Raw genomic sequence first — 10577 nt, 5'->3', positions numbered from 1 at the left:
TTTTGGACTTTATATAATACAGTCATTACAATGAATATATAGCTGTTTCTTTCTCAGTGTTAAGACAGAATGTGTGGCAAGTGATCCTGTGGAAAGAGGTAAGAGTATATCTTATCTGTTCATCCTCATGATATACTCTTTTCAAATATATGCTTGATCATAGAACAGGTGAGCCCCACTTTTAAGAAAACCCACACCAACTTGCAAGCTTAATCATTTAATGAGTATGCTTATGAATATTATAAAAGGAAACATATTTGTTTAAAATATGATTTAAATGTTGAGAAAGATCACTTTTCATTTAATGACAATTATAGTAACATTTGTGATGTAAAGGATGGCATGTTGTCATTTCCAGTGGACTTAGGTTATAACCCCAAGTCAGAGAACATCACACATGTTCATGTGTGCTCAGTCGCTCAGCTGTGTCCAACTCTTTCGACCCCATGGAGTGTAGCCTGCCAGGCTTCTCTGTCCATGAAATTTTCCAGGCAAGAATACTGGAGTGGGTTGCCATTTCCTACTCCAGAACATCGCATGACTCGAGAATAAATCTCCACACAACGTTGAAATTGTCCTGCCTCTTCTCCTGGTAGCCCTTTCATTTTCTACTTAGCTTAAAGTAATTATTTATTGGTCATGTTGACTTGTCAGGTTAGAGGAAAGAGAAGGATCAATACTTCTGAGGTGGAAGGGACTGCAAGACCCCTCTCTGTCATGAAACCAGTAAGAAATTGGAGCTGGGAAGGGGGATGGACCCACCTGAGTGGTTGGAGTTCACTCGTGGCAGAGCTGGAGGCAGATCCGCCCTTTGCCTTGTTGGCTAATTTCCTGATACTGGACATCACTGCACTAAATGACTGATGACAATGTCACCCATCTCTGTCCCCTTCCTGGTGAGTTGTCCTTAGGGATGTGGTTTATTTTGCAAAAGAGGGAAGCTTCTCCTCAAAGGGAGCTCTTATGGAGTGAGCTATAGGTATAAAGTTGAAAGTAACCATATTTTTGACAAATATTCTGCATCTTGGAACAGAGAGCTTCCTGAATAGTGACTGCATGCATATTCCCCTGTTCTTGGGAATAACTAGGGTGTAGGCTTGCTTGGGGGCAGAATCACAGAACAGACAGGAGAGCTTAAGTGGCCTTCAGCCTCGGTACCTGGACACCCTGCCAAAGGTTGAATTTACAGAGCCATGTATCGGAAAGGGCAACTTAGGAGACATCGTAAGCCTGGTACTTTGTGATGGTCGATGCTCTTCTGTTTTTCTCCTGGGATAGGTAGTAGATGCGGTTGGCCTCTGGGTAGGTGACTCTGCTGAGTGGGAGCTTGTAGATGGCGGGGTTGTTGGTCGTCAGGAGCAGGAAGGTGAGTGCAGAGAAGCAGAAGGGCCAGGTGCAGGGCGGTAATCCAAACTGGGGGGGAGGGGAAGACAAGAGGAATCTTGGTTATATCAGATGCCCGTGCTCATTTCATCAGCCTTTCTCAACCACCTACCGTCCTGGGTGGAGACGGGGAGGCTTTGTGGGCAGTGATTGCAATAGTGCTTAACTCATGACCAATATAAATCAAATAGTGCTGGGGGGAGGGTCAGTCTCCACTGACAAGCACATATTCTCCAAAATGCAGAACCCTACCAGAACCCTCTTATAAAGTGTCTCTATGTAGAAGACACATTTTTCTTGTGTGTCTGGCCAGGCTCTGCCTCCCACTATAGGACTTGTGGCCATTCTTCACCTTCTCCACAAGCCCCTGTTGAAGGAACAGCATTGGCAGCCATTTTTTGTTGTTGTTGTTGTTCAAAACTTTTTTCTCTTTGTTCATATCCGCTTGGACTAGAGATAAACACGTAGCCCAAATATGGCTTCCCTTAGGCAGACAACCTGGGAATAGAATCTCTCTCTTAAGAGTTTGAACTAAGAGACACAGAGACTGTGTTCAAAGGCTCTTGATCAGAAAAGGACTCGAGAGCCAGCCAGTGCTGGGTGGATATTTGGGGGCCTGTGTGCAGCAGAAGAAACCCATTCCAGAGAGACACAGGAACAGAGCAGACATATGGAGAGAAGCAGAGACATAACACCTGAGTCCCAAGGAGCTAAGACCAAGAGGGACTGCACCTCTCCTCAAGGGCACTCCCATCCCCAACAGCCCCTCTCCTGATGTTCCTCTGGTTTTTATTCCTTAAAATGCTTTGAGGCTTTTAAATACCCCTCCTCATTCTTCATTTGGGATAACCTTAATAGCTTATTAGCAAAGAGCCTGAAAATCCAACTATGAAGCAAATCAAACCAATGCCCCTTCTCCCCAACACATCCTTTTATCATAAGCAGTAAAAACTTCAGGGAATGCCATTGAAGGAATGAGGCCAGATGTGTGTGCATGTTCAAAGATGACCCTGCTGGGTGGGACTTAAGGAGCAATGACAGCCTCATATCAGAACTGTAGCCTTAAGGAACACCCACGACTGATGATTTCCACTCTGTGAGTATATCCAAAGCCCTGCTAAGACTGTGTGGGGTATTTGGGAAAGCACTCCCTTCAAGTCCTACAGTGGGAAGGATGTGGGCTGGGAGTTCCACAGACCCAGATCCAAATCTCAGCTCCAGTCACCTTTGCGGGAGCCATTTCCTCTTTCTGAAAACTGTTTCCTCAATAAGAAAACAGGCATATAGCTATCTACTCAAAGAGTTGGTGCCTCGTGCATACTAAGTGCTCAATAAATGGTCTTTACTTGCCCTCGTCCAGCAGAGGGCAGCCCTGTGAAGTGATGGGGCTGCACATGCCGGGGCGATTAGAAAGCAAAATTGTGCGGCTCCTCAGTGCCCTCTTCTGTGGAGGCGTGAACAGTCTCATAAATGTCATTCAACACTTTTATACCCTGTTCCTCAAGGAGACTGGGAATTCCTTTAGAGTGAATTAATAGCCTGCACTTTTTTGTATCCCTGAGAGTGGGCAGCCACAGTGTCTTAAACATAGTACACACACAGAAAGTGAACATGATTTTGTTTTGAAAAATGTCTAGATTGAGTGGTGTAACCTGTAACCTCTGTGCACATAGAGGAAGGGGCCATTGACCACAAGCAAAATGGAAGCCAAAGCCTCCCATTTGCATCCTTCCAGTATCTGGTCTGAGGAAGGACACATAGCTATTGGATGGACAATTAAGTGAAAGAATGGGGCAAGAAAAGATGAGAAAGCCTGGAGCAGACAGGAGCCTCAGACACCAGGCTTCATCCTGTTTCTGGTGATTGTTTTAGCCCCAGCTCTAATATACCCCATGGCGGGGGCTCACTACCTTAGAGTTTCATTCATTCCACATTTCTTGAGCACCTACTATGAGCTGAGCACTGTAACAGGCACTAGAGATAAAGACAAGAATACAATCAGGCCCCTGTTCTGAAGGGGCACAAGGGCTGAAGGTGGAAGAGGACTGGTGTGTACTAGATTTGTCTCAGTGTCATTTGTCATATGCAAAATGTCATATGTCAAGTGTCATAGCAGATATGCACACAAAATGTGATAGGGCCCAGAGCAGGGACTTAATCCAGCAGGGGACACAGGATGGTATCAGGGAAGGTCAGTTCTATTGCTTAAAAATTTACTTCCTCTGCTATGTGCAAACCACCCAATGTCACTGAGGGTGGAGGAGAGATTTAAACAGGAGAGATTTAAATCCCCATCTTCACCCTCACCTGTAGGACCATCAGGACTTTTCCTGGTTGCCTGTGTGATGAGCCTTCAATGCTTATGGAAAGGGAGGCATCAACTGTAGGCTGAGCCCTGTGTACTTTGCAATGGGGCCTGGGCCCCTCCTGTGTATATGGGGCTGGGGCTGGCCACGTGGCTCCCCTGGACCTCACAGGCCACCTACATTGGTGCTGAGACAAACAAAGGTCCTCAGACTGCCGCGCAAGCCCTCAGCCACCAGCTCTGGCTTCTCTCGGACTTGGCTCCCTGTCATCCCAGAAACCTTGCCTCATGACACCAGACCCAGTAGCTGCTGTGGGATGAACAAAGATGTACACTGGCCCACAAGTTAACTGGGTGTTGATCCATAAACATAAGGAAAAATTAAATAATGATGTTTTAAAATTAATTGTGGAGGAGATTTACTTATAAGAAACTTACAAAATATAAGTCTGATTTATAAGATCATGTTCTTCACACTGTCCTATAAGCAGGCCCACTGGCCCCCTGACCACAGGATCTGATGGACTAATGTGGACATTTCCACTTTTGAGGACTGGCTTCTTCTGTCTAGTAGCTGCTGAGGAAAGTGTGATTTGAGACAGTTCAGTTCAGTTCATTTCAGTCGCTCAGTCATGTCCAAGTGTTTGCGACCCCATGGACTGCAACGCACCAGGCTTCCCTGACCATCCAACTCCTGGAGCTTACTTAAACTCATGTCCACAGAGTCGATGATGCCATCCAACCATCTCATTATCTGTCGTCACCTTTTCCTCCTGCCTTCAATCCTTCCCAGCATCAGGGTCTTTTCCAGTGAGTCAGTTCTTCACATCAGGTGGCCAAAGTATTGGAGTTTCAGCTTCAACATCAGTTCTTCCAATGAATATTCAGGACTGATTTCCTTTAGGATGGACTGGTTGGATCTCCTTGCAGTCCAAGGGACTCTCAAGAGTCTCCTCCAATACCACAGTCCAAAAACATCAATTCTTTGGTGCTCAGCTTTCTTTATAGTCCAACTCTCACAGCCATACATGACTACTGGAAAAACCATAGCTTTGACTAGATGTTGGCATCTTTGTTGTTGGCAAAGTAACGTCTCTGCTTTTTAATAAGCTGTCTAGGTTGGTCATAACTTTCTTTCCAAGGAGCAAGCATCTTTTAATTTTTTGGCTGCAGTCACCATCTGCGGTGGTTTGGGAGCCCAAAACAATAAAGTCTGTCACTATTTCCACTGTTTCCCCATTTATTTCCCATGAAGTGATGGGACCAGGTGCCATGATCTTAGTTTTCTGAACATTGAACTTTAAGCCAACTTCTTCACTCTCCTCTTTCACTTTCTTTTTTTTTTTATATTTATTTATTTTTTTTGTCATACATTGATATGAATCAGCCATAGATTTACATGTATTCCCCATCTCTTTCACTTTCATCAAGAGGCTCTTTAGTTCTTCTTCACTTTCTGCCATAAGGGTGGTGTCATCTGCATATCTGAGGTTATTGATATTCTCCTGGCAATACTGATTCCAGCTTGTGTTTCATCCAGCCCAGCATTTCTAATGATGTACTCTGCATGTAAGTTAAATAAGCAGGGTGGCAATACACAGCCTTGACGTACTCCTTTTCCTATTTGGAACCAGTCTGTTGTTCCATGTCCAGTTGCTTCCTGACCTGCATAAAGATTTCTCAAGAGGCAGGTCAGGTGGCCTGGTATTCCCATCTCTTTAAGAATTTTGCACAGTTTGTTGTGATCCACACAGTCAAAGGCTTTGGCATAGTCAATAAAGCAGAAATTGATGTTTTTCTGGAACTCTCTTGTTTTTTTGATGATCCAGTGGATGTTGGCAAGTTGATCTCTGGTTCCTCTGCCTTTTCTAAATTCAGCTTGAACATCTGGAAGTTCACGGTTCATGTACTGTTGAAGCCTGGCTTGGAGAATTTTGAGCATTACTTTGCTAGTGTGTGAGATGAGTGCAATTGTGCAGTAGTTTGAACATTCTTCACCATTGCGTTTCTTTGGGACTGGAATGAAAACTGACCTTTTCCAGTCCTGTGGCCACTGCTGAGTTTTCCAAATTTTCTGGAATATTGAGTGCAGCACTTTCACAGCATCATCTTTTAGGATTTGAAACAGCTCAACTGGAATTCCATCACCTCCACTAGCTCTGTTCATAGTGACGCTTCCTAAGGCCCCCTTGACTTTACATTCCAGGACATCTGGCTCTAGGTGAGTGATCATACCATCGTGATTACCTGGGTCCTGAGATCTTTTTTGTACAGTTCTTCTGTGTATTTTTGCCACCTTTTCTTAATATCTTCTGCTTCTGTTAGGTCCATTTCTGTCCTTTATTGTGCCCTTCTTGGTATCTCTAATTTTCTTGAAGAGATCTCTAGTCTTTCCCATTCTGTTGTTTTCCTCTATTTCTTTGCATTGATCACTGAGGAAGGCTTTCTTATCTCTCCTTGCTATTCTTTGGAACTCTGCATTCAAATGAGTATATCTTTCTTTTTCTCCTTTGCCTTTTGCATCTTTCTTTTCTCAACTATTTGTAAGGCCTAGTCAGACAACCATTTTGCCTTTTTGCATTTCTTTTTCTTGGGTGATGGTCTTGATCACTGCCTCCTGTACAATGTCATGAACTTCCATCCATAGTTCTTCAGGCACTCTATCAGATCTAATCCCTTGAATCTGTTTGTCACTTCCACTTTATAATTGTAAGGGATTTGATTTAGGTCATACCTGAATGGTCTAGTGGTTTTCCCTACTTTCTTCAATTTCAGTCTGAATTTGGCAATAAGGAGTTCATGATCTGAGCCACAGTCAGCTCCTGGTCTTGTTTTTGCTGACGGTATAGAGTTTTTCCATCTTTTGCTGCAAAGAATATAATCAATATGATTTCAGTATTGACCATCTGGTGATGTCCATGTGTAGAGTCTTCTCTTGTGTTGTTGGAAGAGGGTGCTTGCTATGACCAGTGTGTTCTCTTGGCAAAACTCTGTTAGCCTTTGACCTGCTTCATTTTGTACTCCAAGGTCAAATTTGCCTGTTATTTCAGGTATCTCTTGACTTCCTACTTTTGCATTCCAGTCCCCTATAATGAAAAGGACATCTTTTTTGGGTGTTAGTTCTACAAGGTCTTGTAGATCTTCATAGAATCGTTCAACTTCAGCTTCTTCAGCATTATTGGTTAGGGCATAGGTTTGGATTACAGTGATACTGAATGGTTTGCCTTGGAAATGAAAAGAGATCATTCTGTTGGTTTTGAGACTGCACCCAAGAATTGCATTTTGAACTCTTTTGTTGACTATGATGGCTACTCCCATTTCTTCTAAGGGATTCTTGCCCACAGTAGTAGATATAATGTTTATCTGAGTTAAATTCATTCATTCCAGTCCATTTTAGTTCACTGATTCCTAAAATGTTGATGTTCACTCTTGCCATCTCCTGTTTGAACACTTCCAATTTGCCTTGATTTGTGGACCTAACATTACAGGTTCCTATGCAATATTGCTCTTTACAGCATCAGACTTTATTTCCATCACCAGTCACATTCACAGCTGGGTGTTAATTTTGCTTTGGCTCCATCTATTCATTCTTTCTAGAGTTATTTCTCTACTCTTCTCCAATAGCATATTGGGCACCTACCAACCTGGGGAGTTCATCATTCAGTGTCCTATCTTTTTGCCTTTTCATACTGTTCATGGGGTTCTCAAGGCAAGAATACTGAAGTGGTTTGCCATTTCCTTCTCTGTTGGACCATGTTTTGTCAGAACTCTCCACCATGACCCGTCCATCTTGGGTGGCCCTACATGGCTCATAGTTTCATTGAATTAGACAAGGCTATGGTCCAATGTGATCATATTTGTTAATTTTCTGTGATTGTTTTCCATTGTCTGCCCTCTGATGGAGAAGGATAAGAGGCTTATGGAGGCCTCTTATGGGAGAGACTGACTGAGGGGGAAACTGGGTCTTGTTCTGATGGGAGGGGCCATGTTCAGTAAATCTTTAGTCCGATTTTCTGTTGATGGGTGGGGCTGTGTTCCCTTCCAGTTGTTTGACCTGAGACCAAACTATGGTGGAGGTAATGAAGATAATGGCGACCTCCTTCAAAAGATCCCATGCACGCATTGCTACACTCAGTGCCCCCAACCCCGCAGCAGGCCACCGCCGACCCACTCCTCCACCAGAGACTCCTGGACACTGACGGGCAAGTCTGGGTCAGTCTCTTGTGGGGTCACTGCTCCTTAAGATCACATATTGAAAGAAAATGAAGAGCTTCCCTGAAGGCTCAATGGATAAAGAATCTATCTTTTCAGTATTTCAGATGCAGCCTTGCAGAGATTGCAGAATCTCAGTGAGGTGGCTTAATTTTTTCCCTGTATCTGATACATCTGCATAATCATCCTAGCAACCCATGATGGAGGATCCACAATGCAAATGATTTGAGACAAGAGAGATGGATTGGGGAAGGGTTCTTGGAAGAGGGGCTTGGGGGGCCGAGAGAACATGGGGGAGGGTGTGAGGCATGTCCTTAGCCCTGTTAACTCACCACAGACAACATGTTAGCCAGGGCAGTACCGAGGTAGGCTGCAAACAGTGCTGCAAGGGAACGAAGAAATAGTCAGGAAATCAGCAGTGCCTCAAGTTTATACATTCTCTCCCCATACATTTTATGCCACAAATGCTATCTCTCAGGTTAAAAAAAAAATTGAGTTACATTTCCATTGCTTGGCAGCTTTGAAAAGTGTTAAATTCCAGGCAAATGCCGGCATAACTAAGACGCAGATGAACTTTGTTAAAAAGGACCAGAATTTAGCTGTTACAGTTCTCCTGAGTCCTACCACCTTGCATTCTAGCAAAGGAACATTTAGCAGCATAAACCATAAGTGAACATTTTACTATACAGCCAAGGCGTGTGAATCCCAGAACTCCCTGCTGGGATATTTCATCACAAGTTATTAACATAATATGGGTTTCCAGGGAGGAACAGCATTCTGTAAGCTTGAGGAAGATCAAATATGCTTGCTGCCTCATCATCTGGGCTTTGCGTGTTGAGGGCATCGCCAGGCTAGCCACTGGGGAGACCCAAGAGCTGGTGGGAGGTCAGGGTCTGTGAAAATGGGCCACAGTAATTGGGATTTGCTTCTGAACCCTCAATTTCTCCACTAAAAATATGCCAATGGTTCCTAGGATATTAACAACAGCAAACCTTTATTAGAAAGTCACTGAATACCCCGACCACACACCTATAAGCATTATTTGAAGGTCCTGTGGTCACTGTTTGGGTGTTTAAGATTAACTGCTGTATCTGATGTAAATCACCCAATTCTCCATATAAAGATTAATTTACACAAGAGTTGCTTCAATCACCAGCCTGGAAAGCAGCAGTCACAGACAACAGATGAACAATCTCCATCAAAAACTGTGTCTTTGTGTGGCTGAACACTTTGCATCCAATGAAAATGGTTTTTAATGTAAACTATTGTAATGTCAAGAACTATTCAAAATAGTTTAAAATAAAAATCCCTTTATAAAGCAAACAAATCCTCCCATTTATCTTTGGAGGCTCAGCAGAAGTTTTGCAGGTGGTTTCCTTGTGGGCATAGACGCTGGTGTCATTTGAAGTGGATAGGGAACTCTGCACGCAATACCCACCACAGGCGATGGCGAGGAGGTGCGTCTGCCAGGTGATGACATAGAACATGCCTCCTATGGCGATGCAGGCCAGCGAGCTGTTGAAGCCACACAGTCCGAAGTAGATGGAGTCAAAGGGCGTCGCGAGAGTGAGAGCTGGGGGAGAAGACAGGCTGAGCGCTGTGTGGGATCACGTGGGCCCACTAGCCCTGAAGTCCCCCGCCGTCCTCAACCCAGACAGTTATCAGTACCCCCGGAGAATTTATGAAAAGGACTCCCGACTATTCAGGGGGAAAACATCTAAAGGAGACAAATGGCTTTAGAGTCACATGCATATCAGTGGTTCAGCTGGTATGGGTATGAGACTCTTTTAAGTAATGATCTGAAGTTTGATTGAACAGTGCCAGAAGAAGGAGGGTTAAGGTATCAACCTGAATGTTCTCTCATGGAGAACAAGCTTCTTATCATGATTAGAGATAAGGCTTCCAATATAAACACACCTGGAACAAGCTCCTCCCAAGCTTTTAGTTTATCCAGAGGTGTAAGTGAGCAGAGCTTTTCTCTGGATGGGGTTTGCTCAGCGGAGCAGCAGGGTACAGCACCCAAAATGCAGAGAACAGGTGACGTGGAAGGAAGAAGAGTTTACAGGAATAAGCAGGTGGAGCAATGAAGACACACGTCACCATTTTCTTTGGAGCTGGCCCCAGGCACGACATTCTTGCAGCTCATTAATAAGGGACCCATTCATAAGGCCCATTAATTAAGTTAATTAATAACAGCACTAACCTGCTAACATCCCAATGGCAGATCCGATTGCAGCATGCAAGCAAATTAGAGGCGATGATATGAACAAAGCTATGAGGAAAATGCCTCCAGTCCAGGGGTTATCACAGCCGTACACTTGGCCGATTCCAACAGGGATGGCTCTCAAAAGCTGCAGGTCCAACAGGATCACATGCAATTATGGAGGCAAAAGAGACAGCTTGAACCTTGGCTGGAAAATATTTGGTGCCAAGCCCTCCATACTAACATTTTGCAACAGTTTTCCAAGATATTTTCAGTTAATTTCACTTCACAAGGAATACAAGATTTATTGTTTTAATCTTGAGTTCTAAGAACAGTAAAGGGTTAAAATGTTGTTTCCTTTATTTAGAAACATGAGTGTAAGGCACTAAACTCCCAGGCTCCTCTGTCCATGGAGTTTTCTGGGCAAGAATACTGGAGTGAGCTGCCATTTCCTACACCAGGGGATCTTCCCAA

At 44.0% G+C, this 10577-nt stretch overlaps 1 protein-coding gene across 5 annotated transcripts in view; it reads right to left on the bottom strand.

Annotated features, from left to right (window-relative positions):
• Positions 1-10577, bottom strand: part of LOC122684782 (urea transporter 2) — a 28385-nt gene continuing 17808 nt past the window's right edge. For all 5 annotated transcript variants that reach the window (XM_043889117.1, XM_043889120.1, XM_043889119.1 and 2 more), the window contains 4 exons: positions 10104-10251; positions 9339-9473; positions 8233-8282; positions 1-1413 (listed from right to left, as the gene is read on the bottom strand). In XM_043889117.1, coding sequence (XP_043745052.1) covers positions 1213-1413; positions 8233-8282; positions 9339-9473; positions 10104-10251 — 534 coding nt within the window. In that variant the 3' untranslated portion in view covers positions 1-1212. The remainder of the gene's footprint in view (positions 1414-8232; positions 8283-9338; positions 9474-10103; positions 10252-10577) is intronic.

This window comes from Cervus elaphus, chromosome 27 (genome assembly GCF_910594005.1).
Source record: "Cervus elaphus chromosome 27, mCerEla1.1, whole genome shotgun sequence".
NCBI classification, from domain to species: domain Eukaryota; kingdom Metazoa; phylum Chordata; class Mammalia; order Artiodactyla; family Cervidae; genus Cervus; species Cervus elaphus.
This window is presented reverse-complemented; position numbering and strand designations above follow the sequence as displayed.